The following is an 18949-nucleotide window of genomic DNA, read 5'->3' as shown; positions in this document are numbered from 1 at the left end:
AACTTTAACATGGACATGGAAACGTAATGCATACTGCAACAACATTTAATGGTTATTAACAACTTGTATCGCCGGTGATTAATTTGGTTCTAGAGTTTCATTTTCTTATCGATACAGCATAATATATAATACATCTTACTCGTCGGGGCTCTCTAAGGGCAGTGATAAATATGAGCTATGAAATAGGTTTTATTTACTATAATTACATTTGTGACATAATAATAATCTTTTATTAAATTTAAATTATAAACAAAATGGTAAAAAGAAAGAAAGTAAGAAAACTAAACGAGAAACTCGATGGCGATTATAGTGCTACGATACGATCGTACGACTCGCGGCGTTGGTCGCGTTGGTATAGTTTTAATCATCGTCGTAGCTGTACAAATTTGATGATGATCAATGCGATGATGACGAGGGGATCGTAGCTTATTTATATCAAATCAAACGATTAATTTTTAAAGGTCGCACCATCCATACGAAGACTCGAGTTAGTGATACGTGCGGGCCGTTTGTGTTTTACGACCTTCGATGTATAATCGGTCGTTGCTTAAAGAATAATGCATATCCGGAGTGACCTAAGCTCCCTGTTCATCCTCAGGATCTTAACTTTCGTCGGGCGAAAGAAAATTTTACTCCCCGATCGATTAAATAGAGAAAAATCATTTTTAAACACGAGTCGCAGTACGCTCAGAAAACGGCGGGCAAAATAAACATCAATCACGTCGTTTCTCTACGGCTAATCGTTAAACATTTCATTTCTGTATGAAAACAATCTCAAAAATATTATATATCTAACGTTTCGATCTAAATATTTTTACGTTTAATATTTTAAAATCAATTAAATTTAAAACTATCTAGTGAAAAGTTATAAGTGTTGATACGAGAAAACGTCTTGCGGCATCGCGGTTCTCCTTATGGTAAAGCATGCGAGTTTACTTCGTAGCTCGGAAAGGTATCGTACAACGTTACAACTTCTATATCGTACGTTTACTAATATATTTATTCTCTCTTTGAAGAATTATAACATAGCAACGACACCTAAATACATCATCATCATCTACAATGGCCGACACCGCAGTTGCATCGGAAACCCCCGCACCCGCGACCCCAGCGAAGAAACCAAAGGCGACCGCGGCCTCTGCCGGCGGTGTTAAGAAGCCGAAGGCGAAGCCCACTCATCCGAAAACATCGGAGATGGTCACCAGTGCTATCAAGGAGCTGAAGGAACGAAGCGGATCCTCTCTGCAGGCTATTAAGAAATATATCGCAGCACAATACAAAGTCGACGCAGAGAAACTGGCTCCGTTTATCAGGAAATACTTGAAGAGCGCAGTCGAATCCGGTGCTCTCATTCAGACCAAAGGCAAAGGAGCATCCGGTTCGTTCAAACTCGAATCTAAATCGGCCGCCTCCAAGAAACCGGCGGTGGCGAGCAAGAGCGGCGCTGCCAAGAGCACCGCCCCATCAGCCGCCGGATCTGCAGCTGCGAAAACGAAGAAGGGCGCTGCTGCGACCGCCGCCGGCGCAGGGAAAGCTAAGAAGGCCGCTTCCGCTGCTGCCTCATCGCCGTCCAAAGCGAAACCATCCGCCGCAATCAAGGACAAGAAAGCGGCTGCCGCTAAAAAGAAGCCCGCCGCCGCCAGAAAGACCGCCGGAGTGCAGAGCGGAGGTGTCTCCAAAGCTAAAAATGCTGCGCCGAAAGCTAAAAAGAGCGCCAAGCCACCGACGAAGAAACCTAAAGCACCAAAACCGAAAAAGGCGACGACCCCAAAGTCTAAGCCCGCAGCTGCAGCGTCCAAGAAGGCTTCCGCCGCCAAAAAATAAAGAAAGAAGCGTAAGATATCTTACGCTGTCCAACGCCGCAACGCGCCGCCCCCCGCCTACCGCCGCGCCGGTCGTTCCGCCGCCGTCTCCGGCTAGTGGTGGTGCTGTGGTGTTGTTCACCTGGATTAAAGGTTAATGCAAATTGACTCATCTCGAGCGAGTGCCGTCGGGAGTGTCAAAATGCGCCCTTTATAAAAAGCCCTTTTCAGGGCTAACATAAGATTCCAATAAGGTATAAAGTTTCTATAAGGTATAAAGCGAACGAACGTCGTCATCATCATCATCGAACTCTCTATTTATATTCTTTGTATATTACAACAACATATTGCCGTTGTACGATACCTAATCAATTTATTAATTAATTAGTCTGATTAACGCGTACATTTTCATTAATTTATTTATTCTTCGACAAGAACATTACTACTAAGTAAGTGTCCTAATTACTTATCCTAATCGTCATGGATCAATAAACCGAACGAAAAACACAAAAACACATATTTTATCAATTAAGCATTATTATTGATTTTTTTTTTTCAACTCCTTATTATGTATTACGTATACACACACACACACACACACACACACACACACACACGCAAGCGCGCGCCCAACATCCCGATTCTACGTATAATTGATCCAATTCATACGGCGTGTGCTGCTTAAACCCCCCTTCGCTTTGGTACGTCTCGTCGGATATAAGAGTAAAATTTTCTAAAATTTCGCGTGCACTTCGTACAATCGTACGACGACGTTTAATAGTTGTTTTCATTGACGGTTATTATCAAAAAAATATAATGTCTGGACGCGGCAAAGGTGGCAAAGTTAAGGGGAAGGCAAAGTCTCGTTCGAATCGTGCCGGTCTCCAGTTCCCGGTAGGTCGTATACACAGATTGCTGCGTAAGGGCAATTACGCGGAGCGTGTCGGTGCCGGTGCTCCCGTCTATCTCGCTGCGGTTATGGAATATCTCGCTGCTGAAGTTCTCGAGTTGGCCGGCAATGCGGCTCGCGACAACAAGAAGACAAGAATCATTCCCCGACATCTGCAGCTCGCCATCCGCAACGACGAAGAATTGAACAAACTTCTATCCGGAGTGACCATCGCGCAGGGCGGTGTGCTACCTAATATTCAGGCAGTCCTCTTGCCCAAGAAGACCGAGAAGAAGGCTTAAGATGGTGAACAAAGAAAACTAGCGGCGGCGCGACCTATTATACCACCAATGAAGAAAGGAAGAAAGATTATGCGTGATGTGTGTTTTCTACGCACACGTATCATATCTATGCTTTCCTTTTATTTAATTGATGACTAAAAGGCCCTTTTGAGGGCCGCAAATATATTCGATGCAACGCTAATTGCAGTTTCTTGTTACGATGGATTAATGAACGTCTTATAAATTGATAATACATAATTATAATATTTCATATCAAGGCAAAAACTTATTCATTGGTCGTCGTATAATAAGTACTTCGGTGAATTTACAATTAAAAAAAATTAATGATACTCGAGCAATATTTGCGCTTAAATCGGATATCTATTTTTTTTTTTTTTTTTTTTAATACAATCAATATTTCGTAATACAATCCTATGGAATTCGTGTATGTATATCAAAATAAGATGAAATTTTTCAGTTTATCAGCTAATTCCATCATTTTTTTTTATTCATTTCACTTACTAAAACCAATCAAAAATACGTTCTATAAATATTAATATTATAATCGAGTCTAATTCGATCGATCAAATAATTTGACATAATATAACTAACAAGAAGTAATAGGAAAAAATTGATTAAAAAATGTTACATAGAATTAAGAACTAAATTGCCTCCCCCTTCCGCCCTGGGCCCCGCTAACGCTCCGCGTTATTGTTTACTAACGACCTCGCATGTCACGTGATACATCGCCGTGGGACGTTTCGCTGTTTAAGCCCCCCTTGATCTTTTACGCTCTCCAGTCGACAAAAGGCAAAAAACATCTGGGCTTCAAAATATCTCGCTCCTATTCACCGCGTGAACAGTTGTAAGTTGCGCTGTGAGTGATTTAGTACACAATTGTTTGTTTATAACCGACAAACATGCCGCCGAAAACAAGTGGAAAAGCCGCCAAGAAATCGGGCAAGGCCCAAAAGAACATCTCCAAGTCTGATAAGAAAAAGAAGAAGCACAAGAGGAAGGAGAGCTACGCCATCTACATTTACAAAGTGCTCAAACAAGTGCACCCCGACACCGGTATATCGAGCAAGGCCATGTCTATCATGAATTCGTTCGTCAACGACATCTTCGAACGTATCGCGGCTGAGGCCTCCCGTCTCGCCCACTACAACAAGCGCTCTACCATAACATCAAGGGAGGTGCAGACATCCGTGAGACTGCTACTGCCCGGTGAATTAGCCAAGCACGCCGTCAGTGAAGGCACAAAGGCCGTCACCAAATACACCAGCTCGAAGTGAGCTGACTGAAGCCCATCGGTTGTGCAGAATATACAACAACCACAAATATATTTGACAATATGTATATTATGTTACATTGAGTACATAATTTACATTTCAAAGGCCCTTTTCAGGGCCACAAAACGCATCGAATTTAATTTCTGTTTCTAAGATATATGCATAGAACGTCTTCGTCGTAATCGTCTTACTTAAATTCTTACATTTTGAAAGTTAAATATAATATGTTGTTGTTAAAAAAAAAAAAAAAAAAAAAAACCTGACAAACGTTACGAATTGAATAATAATTTATTTACCACAATATCCTTGGTGTGAAGTAGTAAATAGAGAGAATATACACAAATGAGGCTTTTTATTGCCGTCTATTGCGCGCGCACACAACACCGTACAATAATAAATTTAGACGTATTGCAAAGATCGAAGCGCCGTTTAAATATATGCAACAAGAACTTGAAATGATAAAAATAATAAGATTTTTTTATCTGTAGACGTTAAAATAGAATTATCTAATTTTATAATTAAATCTTAGAACCAATGCTGGTATAGTTTAATTTTTTTTTAACTCATAATATTCATATTAAGTAAATAACAAGATTATTATTTAGGGTATATATTTTAATAACCATACCAGAACAAAACATATATTCTTTTTGTTATATACAAATAACAAAGATTTACAATAATTGTTAATAGCGAAGAAAAAAAAAATAAAAAAAAAAAATACGTTCTCGATGTATGCGTGTGTGGTGAGTGAGAAAGAGACAGTGAAGTTGTGGTGAGAGAGGCAATGCGGTCCCCGATGTGCTTAGATATAAAAAGGCGGGCCACCACGGCGAACTTTTTAATAAACTCCTAACCGTCGACTGGTAAGGACATCACAGTGTGTATCGTAACGCGTGTCTTATTAGTGTTCAATAATGGCTCGTACTAAGCAAACGGCTCGCAAATCCACCGGTGGAAAGGCGCCTCGTAAACAGCTCGCAACGAAAGCGGCACGTAAGAGCGCACCAGCCACCGGCGGAGTGAAGAAACCTCATCGCTACAGGCCCGGAACTGTCGCTCTCCGTGAGATTCGCCGTTACCAAAAGAGCACCGAGCTTCTTATTCGCAAGTTGCCATTCCAACGTTTAGTTCGTGAGATCGCGCAAGATTTCAAGACTGATCTGCGTTTCCAGAGCTCTGCTGTGATGGCTCTTCAGGAAGCAAGCGAGGCCTATCTCGTTGGTCTTTTCGAAGACACGAACTTGTGCGCTATTCACGCCAAACGTGTCACCATCATGCCTAAAGACATTCAGCTCGCACGTAGAATTCGCGGCGAGCGCGCCTAAGAAGATTATTTTATATTTTTTATCTTCATATTTGAAATGAAAAAAGGCCCTTTTCAGGGCCGCATATATATCTAGACAAAAATTCAAGTTTCTACGATATGACTGAGAACGTCATTTATATTATAAAATATATAATACAATAAGAATATTTTTAAATTAATAAAAATGAGTACGTCGTTACTAAAAGAATAATTAATTCAAGTTTTGTAATGGAAATGTTCCATAATATGTCGTTTTATATTAATACACATGATTTATGTGAGTTTCGGTTCGGTTTTTGTTACTGTAAGAGTAGTTCTAACTATGAATATCGAACGAAACCGTCGTCATAAATTTTAAACGTTTTATCTAAACTCAAAACAGATGAAAGAGAAATATCAAAATTGAATAAAATTGCAAACAATCAAAAATGTATACGTACATTACATATCTATTAATTGGATTATGTTTTATGTTGTTCGCGAGGTAAATTCATATTCACATTTACATAATATTTACTATTAGTATTGGTTAAAATTTCATTCATGATAATGGTTAAAATTTATATTATTTGTCTCTTTCGTTTCTGGTCGAGGCTATAAGGCTACCTCGCCCCCCGCCTCAACTCCCCGTATGCCCCAATGGGAGGCGGAGCGAACGATTATAAAAAGCGGCGTGGTGGGCGAAAAATTTTATTCCGCTTCAGGACTCGCATCGTGTTGCAAGTGTTGTACATTAGTGCGTTTTTAAACTGTTAAACTAGCAAAATGACCGGTCGCGGCAAGGGAGGTAAAGGCTTGGGAAAAGGCGGAGCGAAGCGTCACAGGAAAGTACTTCGTGATAACATCCAGGGTATTACGAAGCCCGCCATCCGACGTCTCGCTCGAAGAGGCGGCGTGAAGCGTATCTCCGGTCTGATTTACGAGGAGACTCGCGGCGTGTTGAAGGTGTTCCTCGAGAACGTGATCCGCGACGCCGTCACTTACACCGAGCACGCGAAGAGGAAGACCGTCACCGCTATGGACGTCGTATACGCCCTAAAACGTCAAGGACGTACCCTGTACGGTTTCGGCGGTTAAAGGCGAGCAGCAGCAGCAAGCGAAATCTTGCCGGCTCTCGGCTCTTAGCCACGAGACGAGCGTTATTATATTTCTGTCCATTTATAATATCAATGGTCGGATAATAATTATTTCGGCACTGTCAAAAGGCCCTTTTCAGGGCCGCATATATATCTATACACGTTTGATAAAGTTTCTATGGTGTATGACATGGACGTATCGTCTTAATTAAAACGCTTCAATTTGTGATTTTTTTTTTTCACACACAAATATGTATTATCATTCTGTTGTTGGTTGTTTGTACTGGTGTACACCGCCATGATTGTATAAAATTGTTTCGAACTTCGACTTCGAGAGGAGAATAATTCATGATGCGATGATTCTTTCTATTTTTTTTTTTATTTTACACAAACGATTCGATTCGAATACGTATTTTATTTTTAAAAAAAAAAGAAAAGGAGAATAGATTTTTCTTTTGAAGAAGTAAACAAAGTTTTATAAATTATTTTAATGACATTACACTATATACAGCGGATGTTATGTTTTTTTTTTTTTTTTTACTAGCGAAAAAACTTTAACATGGACATGGAAACGTAATGCATACTGCAACAACATTTAATGGTTATTAACAACTTGTATCGCCGGTGATTAATTTGGTTCTAGAGTTTCATTTTCTTATCGATACAGCATAATATATAATACATCTTACTCGTCGGGGCTCTCTAAGGGCAGTGATAAATATGAGCTATGAAATAGGTTTTATTTACTATAATTACATTTGTGACATAATAATAATCTTTTATTAAATTTAAATTATAAACAAAATGGTAAAAAGAAAGAAAGTAAGAAAACTAAACGAGAAACTCGATGGCGATTATAGTGCTACGATACGATCGTACGACTCGCGGCGTTGGTCGCGTTGGTATAGTTTTAATCATCGTCGTAGCTGTACAAATTTGATGATGATCAATGCGATGATGACGAGGGGATCGTAGCTTATTTATATCAAATCAAACGATTAATTTTTAAAGGTCGCACCATCCATACGAAGACTCGAGTTAGTGATACGTGCGGGCCGTTTGTGTTTTACGACCTTCGATGTATAATCGGTCGTTGCTTAAAGAATAATGCATATCCGGAGTGACCTAAGCTCCCTGTTCATCCTCAGGATCTTAACTTTCGTCGGGCGAAAGAAAATTTTACTCCCCGATCGATTAAATAGAGAAAAATCATTTTTAAACACGAGTCGCAGTACGCTCAGAAAACGGCGGGCAAAATAAACATCAATCACGTCGTTTCTCTACGGCTAATCGTTAAACATTTCATTTCTGTATGAAAACAATCTCAAAAATATTATATATCTAACGTTTCGATCTAAATATTTTTACGTTTAATATTTTAAAATCAATTAAATTTAAAACTATCTAGTGAAAAGTTATAAGTGTTGATACGAGAAAACGTCTTGCGGCATCGCGGTTCTCCTTATGGTAAAGCATGCGAGTTTACTTCGTAGCTCGGAAAGGTATCGTACAACGTTACAACTTCTATATCGTACGTTTACTAATATATTTATTCTCTCTTTGAAGAATTATAACATAGCAACGACACCTAAATACATCATCATCATCTACAATGGCCGACACCGCAGTTGCATCGGAAACCCCCGCACCCGCGACCCCAGCGAAGAAACCAAAGGCGACCGCGGCCTCTGCCGGCGGTGTTAAGAAGCCGAAGGCGAAGCCCACTCATCCGAAAACATCGGAGATGGTCACCAGTGCTATCAAGGAGCTGAAGGAACGAAGCGGATCCTCTCTGCAGGCTATTAAGAAATATATCGCAGCACAATACAAAGTCGACGCAGAGAAACTGGCTCCGTTTATCAGGAAATACTTGAAGAGCGCAGTCGAATCCGGTGCTCTCATTCAGACCAAAGGCAAAGGAGCATCCGGTTCGTTCAAACTCGAATCTAAATCGGCCGCCTCCAAGAAACCGGCGGTGGCGAGCAAGAGCGGCGCTGCCAAGAGCACCGCCCCATCAGCCGCCGGATCTGCAGCTGCGAAAACGAAGAAGGGCGCTGCTGCGACCGCCGCCGGCGCAGGGAAAGCTAAGAAGGCCGCTTCCGCTGCTGCCTCATCGCCGTCCAAAGCGAAACCATCCGCCGCAATCAAGGACAAGAAAGCGGCTGCCGCTAAAAAGAAGCCCGCCGCCGCCAGAAAGACCGCCGGAGTGCAGAGCGGAGGTGTCTCCAAAGCTAAAAATGCTGCGCCGAAAGCTAAAAAGAGCGCCAAGCCACCGACGAAGAAACCTAAAGCACCAAAACCGAAAAAGGCGACGACCCCAAAGTCTAAGCCCGCAGCTGCAGCGTCCAAGAAGGCTTCCGCCGCCAAAAAATAAAGAAAGAAGCGTAAGATATCTTACGCTGTCCAACGCCGCAACGCGCCGCCCCCCGCCTACCGCCGCGCCGGTCGTTCCGCCGCCGTCTCCGGCTAGTGGTGGTGCTGTGGTGTTGTTCACCTGGATTAAAGGTTAATGCAAATTGACTCATCTCGAGCGAGTGCCGTCGGGAGTGTCAAAATGCGCCCTTTATAAAAAGCCCTTTTCAGGGCTAACATAAGATTCCAATAAGGTATAAAGTTTCTATAAGGTATAAAGCGAACGAACGTCGTCATCATCATCATCGAACTCTCTATTTATATTCTTTGTATATTACAACAACATATTGCCGTTGTACGATACCTAATCAATTTATTAATTAATTAGTCTGATTAACGCGTACATTTTCATTAATTTATTTATTCTTCGACAAGAACATTACTACTAAGTAAGTGTCCTAATTACTTATCCTAATCGTCATGGATCAATAAACCGAACGAAAAACACAAAAACACATATTTTATCAATTAAGCATTATTATTGATTTTTTTTTTTCAACTCCTTATTATGTATTACGTATACACACACACACACACACACACACACACACACACACGCAAGCGCGCGCCCAACATCCCGATTCTACGTATAATTGATCCAATTCATACGGCGTGTGCTGCTTAAACCCCCCTTCGCTTTGGTACGTCTCGTCGGATATAAGAGTAAAATTTTCTAAAATTTCGCGTGCACTTCGTACAATCGTACGACGACGTTTAATAGTTGTTTTCATTGACGGTTATTATCAAAAAAATATAATGTCTGGACGCGGCAAAGGTGGCAAAGTTAAGGGGAAGGCAAAGTCTCGTTCGAATCGTGCCGGTCTCCAGTTCCCGGTAGGTCGTATACACAGATTGCTGCGTAAGGGCAATTACGCGGAGCGTGTCGGTGCCGGTGCTCCCGTCTATCTCGCTGCGGTTATGGAATATCTCGCTGCTGAAGTTCTCGAGTTGGCCGGCAATGCGGCTCGCGACAACAAGAAGACAAGAATCATTCCCCGACATCTGCAGCTCGCCATCCGCAACGACGAAGAATTGAACAAACTTCTATCCGGAGTGACCATCGCGCAGGGCGGTGTGCTACCTAATATTCAGGCAGTCCTCTTGCCCAAGAAGACCGAGAAGAAGGCTTAAGATGGTGAACAAAGAAAACTAGCGGCGGCGCGACCTATTATACCACCAATGAAGAAAGGAAGAAAGATTATGCGTGATGTGTGTTTTCTACGCACACGTATCATATCTATGCTTTCCTTTTATTTAATTGATGACTAAAAGGCCCTTTTGAGGGCCGCAAATATATTCGATGCAACGCTAATTGCAGTTTCTTGTTACGATGGATTAATGAACGTCTTATAAATTGATAATACATAATTATAATATTTCATATCAAGGCAAAAACTTATTCATTGGTCGTCGTATAATAAGTACTTCGGTGAATTTACAATTAAAAAAAATTAATGATACTCGAGCAATATTTGCGCTTAAATCGGATATCTATTTTTTTTTTTTTTTTTTTTAATACAATCAATATTTCGTAATACAATCCTATGGAATTCGTGTATGTATATCAAAATAAGATGAAATTTTTCAGTTTATCAGCTAATTCCATCATTTTTTTTTATTCATTTCACTTACTAAAACCAATCAAAAATACGTTCTATAAATATTAATATTATAATCGAGTCTAATTCGATCGATCAAATAATTTGACATAATATAACTAACAAGAAGTAATAGGAAAAAATTGATTAAAAAATGTTACATAGAATTAAGAACTAAATTGCCTCCCCCTTCCGCCCTGGGCCCCGCTAACGCTCCGCGTTATTGTTTACTAACGACCTCGCATGTCACGTGATACATCGCCGTGGGACGTTTCGCTGTTTAAGCCCCCCTTGATCTTTTACGCTCTCCAGTCGACAAAAGGCAAAAAACATCTGGGCTTCAAAATATCTCGCTCCTATTCACCGCGTGAACAGTTGTAAGTTGCGCTGTGAGTGATTTAGTACACAATTGTTTGTTTATAACCGACAAACATGCCGCCGAAAACAAGTGGAAAAGCCGCCAAGAAATCGGGCAAGGCCCAAAAGAACATCTCCAAGTCTGATAAGAAAAAGAAGAAGCACAAGAGGAAGGAGAGCTACGCCATCTACATTTACAAAGTGCTCAAACAAGTGCACCCCGACACCGGTATATCGAGCAAGGCCATGTCTATCATGAATTCGTTCGTCAACGACATCTTCGAACGTATCGCGGCTGAGGCCTCCCGTCTCGCCCACTACAACAAGCGCTCTACCATAACATCAAGGGAGGTGCAGACATCCGTGAGACTGCTACTGCCCGGTGAATTAGCCAAGCACGCCGTCAGTGAAGGCACAAAGGCCGTCACCAAATACACCAGCTCGAAGTGAGCTGACTGAAGCCCATCGGTTGTGCAGAATATACAACAACCACAAATATATTTGACAATATGTATATTATGTTACATTGAGTACATAATTTACATTTCAAAGGCCCTTTTCAGGGCCACAAAACGCATCGAATTTAATTTCTGTTTCTAAGATATATGCATAGAACGTCTTCGTCGTAATCGTCTTACTTAAATTCTTACATTTTGAAAGTTAAATATAATATGTTGTTGTTAAAAAAAAAAAAAAAAAAAAAAACCTGACAAACGTTACGAATTGAATAATAATTTATTTACCACAATATCCTTGGTGTGAAGTAGTAAATAGAGAGAATATACACAAATGAGGCTTTTTATTGCCGTCTATTGCGCGCGCACACAACACCGTACAATAATAAATTTAGACGTATTGCAAAGATCGAAGCGCCGTTTAAATATATGCAACAAGAACTTGAAATGATAAAAATAATAAGATTTTTTTATCTGTAGACGTTAAAATAGAATTATCTAATTTTATAATTAAATCTTAGAACCAATGCTGGTATAGTTTAATTTTTTTTTAACTCATAATATTCATATTAAGTAAATAACAAGATTATTATTTAGGGTATATATTTTAATAACCATACCAGAACAAAACATATATTCTTTTTGTTATATACAAATAACAAAGATTTACAATAATTGTTAATAGCGAAGAAAAAAAAAATAAAAAAAAAAAATACGTTCTCGATGTATGCGTGTGTGGTGAGTGAGAAAGAGACAGTGAAGTTGTGGTGAGAGAGGCAATGCGGTCCCCGATGTGCTTAGATATAAAAAGGCGGGCCACCACGGCGAACTTTTTAATAAACTCCTAACCGTCGACTGGTAAGGACATCACAGTGTGTATCGTAACGCGTGTCTTATTAGTGTTCAATAATGGCTCGTACTAAGCAAACGGCTCGCAAATCCACCGGTGGAAAGGCGCCTCGTAAACAGCTCGCAACGAAAGCGGCACGTAAGAGCGCACCAGCCACCGGCGGAGTGAAGAAACCTCATCGCTACAGGCCCGGAACTGTCGCTCTCCGTGAGATTCGCCGTTACCAAAAGAGCACCGAGCTTCTTATTCGCAAGTTGCCATTCCAACGTTTAGTTCGTGAGATCGCGCAAGATTTCAAGACTGATCTGCGTTTCCAGAGCTCTGCTGTGATGGCTCTTCAGGAAGCAAGCGAGGCCTATCTCGTTGGTCTTTTCGAAGACACGAACTTGTGCGCTATTCACGCCAAACGTGTCACCATCATGCCTAAAGACATTCAGCTCGCACGTAGAATTCGCGGCGAGCGCGCCTAAGAAGATTATTTTATATTTTTTATCTTCATATTTGAAATGAAAAAAGGCCCTTTTCAGGGCCGCATATATATCTAGACAAAAATTCAAGTTTCTACGATATGACTGAGAACGTCATTTATATTATAAAATATATAATACAATAAGAATATTTTTAAATTAATAAAAATGAGTACGTCGTTACTAAAAGAATAATTAATTCAAGTTTTGTAATGGAAATGTTCCATAATATGTCGTTTTATATTAATACACATGATTTATGTGAGTTTCGGTTCGGTTTTTGTTACTGTAAGAGTAGTTCTAACTATGAATATCGAACGAAACCGTCGTCATAAATTTTAAACGTTTTATCTAAACTCAAAACAGATGAAAGAGAAATATCAAAATTGAATAAAATTGCAAACAATCAAAAATGTATACGTACATTACATATCTATTAATTGGATTATGTTTTATGTTGTTCGCGAGGTAAATTCATATTCACATTTACATAATATTTACTATTAGTATTGGTTAAAATTTCATTCATGATAATGGTTAAAATTTATATTATTTGTCTCTTTCGTTTCTGGTCGAGGCTATAAGGCTACCTCGCCCCCCGCCTCAACTCCCCGTATGCCCCAATGGGAGGCGGAGCGAACGATTATAAAAAGCGGCGTGGTGGGCGAAAAATTTTATTCCGCTTCAGGACTCGCATCGTGTTGCAAGTGTTGTACATTAGTGCGTTTTTAAACTGTTAAACTAGCAAAATGACCGGTCGCGGCAAGGGAGGTAAAGGCTTGGGAAAAGGCGGAGCGAAGCGTCACAGGAAAGTACTTCGTGATAACATCCAGGGTATTACGAAGCCCGCCATCCGACGTCTCGCTCGAAGAGGCGGCGTGAAGCGTATCTCCGGTCTGATTTACGAGGAGACTCGCGGCGTGTTGAAGGTGTTCCTCGAGAACGTGATCCGCGACGCCGTCACTTACACCGAGCACGCGAAGAGGAAGACCGTCACCGCTATGGACGTCGTATACGCCCTAAAACGTCAAGGACGTACCCTGTACGGTTTCGGCGGTTAAAGGCGAGCAGCAGCAGCAAGCGAAATCTTGCCGGCTCTCGGCTCTTAGCCACGAGACGAGCGTTATTATATTTCTGTCCATTTATAATATCAATGGTCGGATAATAATTATTTCGGCACTGTCAAAAGGCCCTTTTCAGGGCCGCATATATATCTATACACGTTTGATAAAGTTTCTATGGTGTATGACATGGACGTATCGTCTTAATTAAAACGCTTCAATTTGTGATTTTTTTTTTTCACACACAAATATGTATTATCATTCTGTTGTTGGTTGTTTGTACTGGTGTACACCGCCATGATTGTATAAAATTGTTTCGAACTTCGACTTCGAGAGGAGAATAATTCATGATGCGATGATTCTTTCTATTTTTTTTTTTATTTTACACAAACGATTCGATTCGAATACGTATTTTATTTTTAAAAAAAAAAGAAAAGGAGAATAGATTTTTCTTTTGAAGAAGTAAACAAAGTTTTATAAATTATTTTAATGACATTACACTATATACAGCGGATGTTATGTTTTTTTTTTTTTTTTTACTAGCGAAAAAACTTTAACATGGACATGGAAACGTAATGCATACTGCAACAACATTTAATGGTTATTAACAACTTGTATCGCCGGTGATTAATTTGGTTCTAGAGTTTCATTTTCTTATCGATACAGCATAATATATAATACATCTTACTCGTCGGGGCTCTCTAAGGGCAGTGATAAATATGAGCTATGAAATAGGTTTTATTTACTATAATTACATTTGTGACATAATAATAATCTTTTATTAAATTTAAATTATAAACAAAATGGTAAAAAGAAAGAAAGTAAGAAAACTAAACGAGAAACTCGATGGCGATTATAGTGCTACGATACGATCGTACGACTCGCGGCGTTGGTCGCGTTGGTATAGTTTTAATCATCGTCGTAGCTGTACAAATTTGATGATGATCAATGCGATGATGACGAGGGGATCGTAGCTTATTTATATCAAATCAAACGATTAATTTTTAAAGGTCGCACCATCCATACGAAGACTCGAGTTAGTGATACGTGCGGGCCGTTTGTGTTTTACGACCTTCGATGTATAATCGGTCGTTGCTTAAAGAATAATGCATATCCGGAGTGACCTAAGCTCCCTGTTCATCCTCAGGATCTTAACTTTCGTCGGGCGAAAGAAAATTTTACTCCCCGATCGATTAAATAGAGAAAAATCATTTTTAAACACGAGTCGCAGTACGCTCAGAAAACGGCGGGCAAAATAAACATCAATCACGTCGTTTCTCTACGGCTAATCGTTAAACATTTCATTTCTGTATGAAAACAATCTCAAAAATATTATATATCTAACGTTTCGATCTTTTTCCCGACTTCCCGACTCCCGACTTCCCGACTCCCGACTCCGACTCCGACTTAATATAATATACATAAAATTGGCGTACCCATATTTATATGAAAAAATTAAATATTTTTCAACGATTTTCATTGGTCTGTATTTCAACCAATCAAATTCTTTAATTTTTCATCAATCATTTTTTTGCACAGAATTGACAGTTATATTCGATTGGTTGGTTTAGTAAATTTAAAATAAAATATATACACAGGTTATTAAAAAAAACGTTTAGTATCTTTCTTGGTTTGTGATGTGCAGTGTTTGTGTTTTTTCTGTGATATAAATAGTTTAGTGCAACATTAAAAAAAACTTGAAATAATGAATGGAACAGCAAGCACAAAAGGCAAGAATATATAACAATATACTTACTCGCTGCTCGCCGGCTACACTAACATATAGGTTAGCGCTTTTTGACATCGCTATGTCGCCATTAATTTTTTCTACAACTTTATTATATTTTAACCAATTAACCATAAAATATACATCTTTGTTACCTTCAATAAATTAAATTAATATTAATTATTAATATTATATAAAACTTGAATGACTTGAAATGACTATACCAAATAAATCCATCATCATGCGTAAGTTTTATTAAAATTTTCGATACGTACCTAATAAATACGTACGTAACATTATGTAATTATCGTAGTTAAGATTTATAACTTTATACTTTATTTCTTATGAAAATAATTTCGAACGTTATAAAATTATCCTTAAAGTTTTGTTCTATTTATAATGTTTAATTACTCATGTTTATTGTGATTTATATATGGTTTATTTTTACAAGTAATTATGAAGTATTGAACTAAAATTATTTTATTTATTATTATATTGAACTTTAAATTTATATCCCTATCAAATATCAATTAAGCCAAAACATTGAGGTTTATAAAAACCTTGTGTGGTTAAAAAATGGTTAAAAAAACTAACATATGCAAAAATGAAATATATTAGTAAATAGCGCATTATGAGGAGGTCTCATTCTCTGCAGCCGTGAACACTGGTTACTTAGCTAGTGGTGCATCACTTCTTTGGTGCATCTTTATTTACTTGGTTATTTTTTTATTAAATGCATTATATATATAGGTAATATGTTCTAGTAATAAATGACTGAAGAAGCGGGGAACTTAATAATAAAAATGTCTTTAAAAATGTTCTAACATAATTGTATGCTATCTGTCTACTTTGCATTTTTTGTGACACCATTTAAATGTTATCTACCTAGATGCCAGACGCGACAAGCTGAAAGCCCGACCACCTGCGGCTATCAGCTATAATTACGTGAACGGTGTGCTCTCATGTCCGCAATGTGCGAGGATTTTCGCAAACAAAATTGGCTACATAAGCCACATGCGAGCACACCAACGTCAAAACCGGAGCTGAAGACAGTCGCCGTGGCCGATATCGGCCGGGATTACATCATAAATATTATTTTTTCATCTATGGAAAATAGCAACGATTAAATAGTTATGTTGTTATAAACAGAATACATAATTGCTTCAGTATCACAGGTTCACAGGCAATTTTTTTACCGCGCCTGCCAAATAAAAATAGCACCGCACGAGTACTGTAAATTCAGTCAGTTGACAATTTAAGGCGCTAGCCGTTTGTACCGCGCCTGTGAAATTATAGTAGCAACAAACACGAATTGTTTATCTTTGGCACCTCTCCTTACCGCTCCTGCCAAATAAAATTAGCGTGAAGGTGAAAATAAACGGAGTGTGAATTGTAAATATAAATTCAATGATCCGGGATATTTGGTACCTGTTCCGCTATCAATATTTGAACATTTTAGATAAGTGTAATATTTATTATTTTTAAACCAATCAACATAACTAGAAATCATCTAGAAATGTTGCTGCCTAATTAACTCGACACACTATTACGTTATTTACACACCGTTAGCCACGAAATAGTCTGCACGGAATTAAAAAAAAATCTAGTAATAAATAATAGCATATTTTATTCAGTGATAATTTACACAAAAATACAAACCTTTCCTCTTTATAATATAACTACAGATATAGTTTTCACAGGTTTATTTACTGTTTATTAAGTAAAATGGTTATGAAATAAATCTAGTCTTAACTTTAAATGGTCAATTATTACTTCGTTTAATTAATCAATCGTTTATTCGAAAAAAATATATTATATATAACTAATAACAGAACAATACAAAAGTAGAACGATATAAAACTGATAACTGAGATAACATTTTGTTTTTTATGTTTTCTGAATGCCGAAGCACATGAACAAAACAAATTCATTCTAAAATTCTTTATGAAAACAGTAATTCATCGAGTTGTCTAAGAACGATTTATAACGCATTTACAAAAAATCGTATTTTTCACAATATTATGATTGCGTTTACATTACAAAAAAGATAACAACAGATGTTATTAAAATTTATTTTATTAAGAATTTTATATTATTTTAAACACTATACTATGTGAACTCAAAAAACTCCTTTAAACTAAAATAGCTTTTGCCCGCTTGGAATTAAAAAGAATAAACATAATCAGCTGTTCTGGGTATACGTAACCAAACCAATAACCAACAACCATTCATCTTAATTATCGCATTTATAATATATGTAAGATTGCATCTAAATTGCATTATTAGGTTAAAGTTAATCTCGGTTTTGAAACGCCATCTTTTTTCGCTTTGAAAACTATCCGATCGCAGTTTAGTTGTTAAATCCGAACGACAGATGGCGCTAGTAGTGTATTATTTTCTCCGCTCAAAGAAAAGATAAGGCCAGCGAAACGATATACGTACTATTAATAATTTTAAAGAACTTTATTTTCATTAAAAAAAAAAAACAATAAAGCAACGCGATTTACTAAAATAAGATTTTATTACTTTTGTAGTAACGTAAAAAGGCTATTCAGTAATTATCCATACCAGTGGCTGTCTACTGTTCTATATTCGACTGTAATTAATTTAAGCTATTAGAGGTTTTATTAAAAGTCGAAATAAAAAAAAATTAATACTTATCCATACTAAAAATTATCAAGAGGATAGATTTGTTTGTTTGCATTAAATAGACTCCGAAACTACTAAACCGATTTGAAAAAATCTATGACTTTTGGGAAGCTAAGCCGATGTAACATGGGCTATACCTATTTATTACGATATTTTTTTTATTCCGCACGGACGAAGTCGCTGCTAGTTGGTTATATAGGCATCGAAGGGTCGTAATCAATATGTGGTTTTAAACAGTATCTAGTGAATTGTTGTTATGTCGTATTTTAATTGTTAACTATAACAAAGGAGGTCGCTCGAAAATTATTATAAAAAAAAAATACTATAGACCCTTACAAATATTAACATGTTAATAATTTTCGAATAAATCGGATTTTGTTTTCTTTAATTATTTCTATATATCTTTTAGATGTAAACAAAAGCGTAAAAGTATATTTCCAAAATGTCTACAATGTAAAATGGCGGTTAAGGCACGATGAGCATTTTGTTTATCACAATTTCGTTTATAATTTGTAACGTTCGTTATATAGATACGTTGCGTATCTAAGAAATAAAGCTGCATAGGCAAATACATAGAAACTCATTTCGTTTATTTATAAAAAAAAATCTTTAATTATTTCAAATGAAGCAATAAACTTTTTCGCAATTCTTCCGAGATCCTTTTGCAGGGTTCGAATTAACTGAAATAAAGCTATTCCAAATTTTAAGACCAGCGTCAACGGTAT

At 37.9% G+C, this 18949-nt stretch overlaps 10 protein-coding genes across 10 annotated transcripts; all 10 read left to right on the top strand.

Annotated features, from left to right (window-relative positions):
• The first annotated feature begins 954 nt into the window (after window positions 1-954).
• On the top strand, window positions 955-2191 carry LOC106707577 (histone H1). Its single transcript, XM_045685143.1, has one exon. It carries the CDS (start codon window positions 1063-1065, stop codon window positions 1822-1824), a length of 762 nt encoding a protein of 253 aa, XP_045541099.1. The 5' UTR covers window positions 955-1062; the 3' UTR covers window positions 1825-2191.
• Window positions 2192-2442: 251 nt separating this feature from the next.
• On the top strand, window positions 2443-3246 carry LOC123722679 (histone H2A). Its single transcript, XM_045685144.1, has one exon. The coding sequence runs from the start codon at window positions 2619-2621 to the stop codon at window positions 2991-2993; it is 375 nt and encodes a 124-aa protein (XP_045541100.1). The 5' UTR covers window positions 2443-2618; the 3' UTR covers window positions 2994-3246.
• A 493-nt stretch (window positions 3247-3739) lies between these two features.
• On the top strand, window positions 3740-4414 carry LOC123720929 (histone H2B). The gene has a single exon (XM_014505948.2). It carries the CDS (start codon window positions 3893-3895, stop codon window positions 4265-4267), a length of 375 nt encoding a protein of 124 aa, XP_014361434.1. The 5' UTR covers window positions 3740-3892; the 3' UTR covers window positions 4268-4414.
• Window positions 4415-5000: 586 nt separating this feature from the next.
• On the top strand, window positions 5001-5699 carry LOC106713221 (histone H3). Its single transcript, XM_014505947.2, has one exon. The coding sequence runs from the start codon at window positions 5182-5184 to the stop codon at window positions 5590-5592; it is 411 nt and encodes a 136-aa protein (XP_014361433.1). The 5' UTR covers window positions 5001-5181; the 3' UTR covers window positions 5593-5699.
• Window positions 5700-6142: 443 nt separating this feature from the next.
• On the top strand, window positions 6143-6890 carry LOC106707680 (histone H4). Its single transcript, XM_014505074.2, has one exon. It carries the CDS (start codon window positions 6339-6341, stop codon window positions 6648-6650), a length of 312 nt encoding a protein of 103 aa, XP_014360560.1. The 5' UTR covers window positions 6143-6338; the 3' UTR covers window positions 6651-6890.
• Window positions 6891-8153: 1263 nt separating this feature from the next.
• On the top strand, window positions 8154-9390 carry LOC106707606 (histone H1). Its single transcript, XM_014505069.2, has one exon. The coding sequence runs from the start codon at window positions 8262-8264 to the stop codon at window positions 9021-9023; it is 762 nt and encodes a 253-aa protein (XP_014360555.1). The 5' UTR covers window positions 8154-8261; the 3' UTR covers window positions 9024-9390.
• Window positions 9391-9641: 251 nt separating this feature from the next.
• LOC106707674 (histone H2A) lies at window positions 9642-10445 on the top strand. The gene has a single exon (XM_014505073.2). It carries the CDS (start codon window positions 9818-9820, stop codon window positions 10190-10192), a length of 375 nt encoding a protein of 124 aa, XP_014360559.1. The 5' UTR covers window positions 9642-9817; the 3' UTR covers window positions 10193-10445.
• A 493-nt stretch (window positions 10446-10938) lies between these two features.
• LOC106713190 (histone H2B) lies at window positions 10939-11613 on the top strand. The gene has a single exon (XM_014505909.2). The coding sequence runs from the start codon at window positions 11092-11094 to the stop codon at window positions 11464-11466; it is 375 nt and encodes a 124-aa protein (XP_014361395.1). The 5' UTR covers window positions 10939-11091; the 3' UTR covers window positions 11467-11613.
• A 586-nt stretch (window positions 11614-12199) lies between these two features.
• Window positions 12200-12898, top strand: LOC106707626 (histone H3). The gene has a single exon (XM_014505070.2). The coding sequence runs from the start codon at window positions 12381-12383 to the stop codon at window positions 12789-12791; it is 411 nt and encodes a 136-aa protein (XP_014360556.1). The 5' UTR covers window positions 12200-12380; the 3' UTR covers window positions 12792-12898.
• A 443-nt stretch (window positions 12899-13341) lies between these two features.
• Window positions 13342-14089, top strand: LOC106707657 (histone H4). Its single transcript, XM_045685088.1, has one exon. It carries the CDS (start codon window positions 13538-13540, stop codon window positions 13847-13849), a length of 312 nt encoding a protein of 103 aa, XP_045541044.1. The 5' UTR covers window positions 13342-13537; the 3' UTR covers window positions 13850-14089.
• The last annotated feature ends 4860 nt before the right edge of the window (window positions 14090-18949 follow it).

The sequence above is a fragment of the Papilio machaon genome, chromosome 28 (genome assembly GCF_912999745.1).
Source record: "Papilio machaon chromosome 28, ilPapMach1.1, whole genome shotgun sequence".
NCBI classification, from domain to species: Eukaryota; Metazoa; Arthropoda; class Insecta; order Lepidoptera; family Papilionidae; genus Papilio; species Papilio machaon.
This window is presented reverse-complemented; position numbering and strand designations above follow the sequence as displayed.

Coding starts and splice junctions, on each gene's coding strand:
- LOC106707577 (XM_045685143.1), top strand. CDS start 1,063: ATGGCCGACACCGCAGTTGCATCGGAAACCCCCGCACCCGCGACCCCA.
- LOC123722679 (XM_045685144.1), top strand. CDS start 2,619: ATGTCTGGACGCGGCAAAGGTGGCAAAGTTAAGGGGAAGGCAAAGTCT.
- LOC123720929 (XM_014505948.2), top strand. CDS start 3,893: ATGCCGCCGAAAACAAGTGGAAAAGCCGCCAAGAAATCGGGCAAGGCC.
- LOC106713221 (XM_014505947.2), top strand. CDS start 5,182: ATGGCTCGTACTAAGCAAACGGCTCGCAAATCCACCGGTGGAAAGGCG.
- LOC106707680 (XM_014505074.2), top strand. CDS start 6,339: ATGACCGGTCGCGGCAAGGGAGGTAAAGGCTTGGGAAAAGGCGGAGCG.
- LOC106707606 (XM_014505069.2), top strand. CDS start 8,262: ATGGCCGACACCGCAGTTGCATCGGAAACCCCCGCACCCGCGACCCCA.
- LOC106707674 (XM_014505073.2), top strand. CDS start 9,818: ATGTCTGGACGCGGCAAAGGTGGCAAAGTTAAGGGGAAGGCAAAGTCT.
- LOC106713190 (XM_014505909.2), top strand. CDS start 11,092: ATGCCGCCGAAAACAAGTGGAAAAGCCGCCAAGAAATCGGGCAAGGCC.
- LOC106707626 (XM_014505070.2), top strand. CDS start 12,381: ATGGCTCGTACTAAGCAAACGGCTCGCAAATCCACCGGTGGAAAGGCG.
- LOC106707657 (XM_045685088.1), top strand. CDS start 13,538: ATGACCGGTCGCGGCAAGGGAGGTAAAGGCTTGGGAAAAGGCGGAGCG.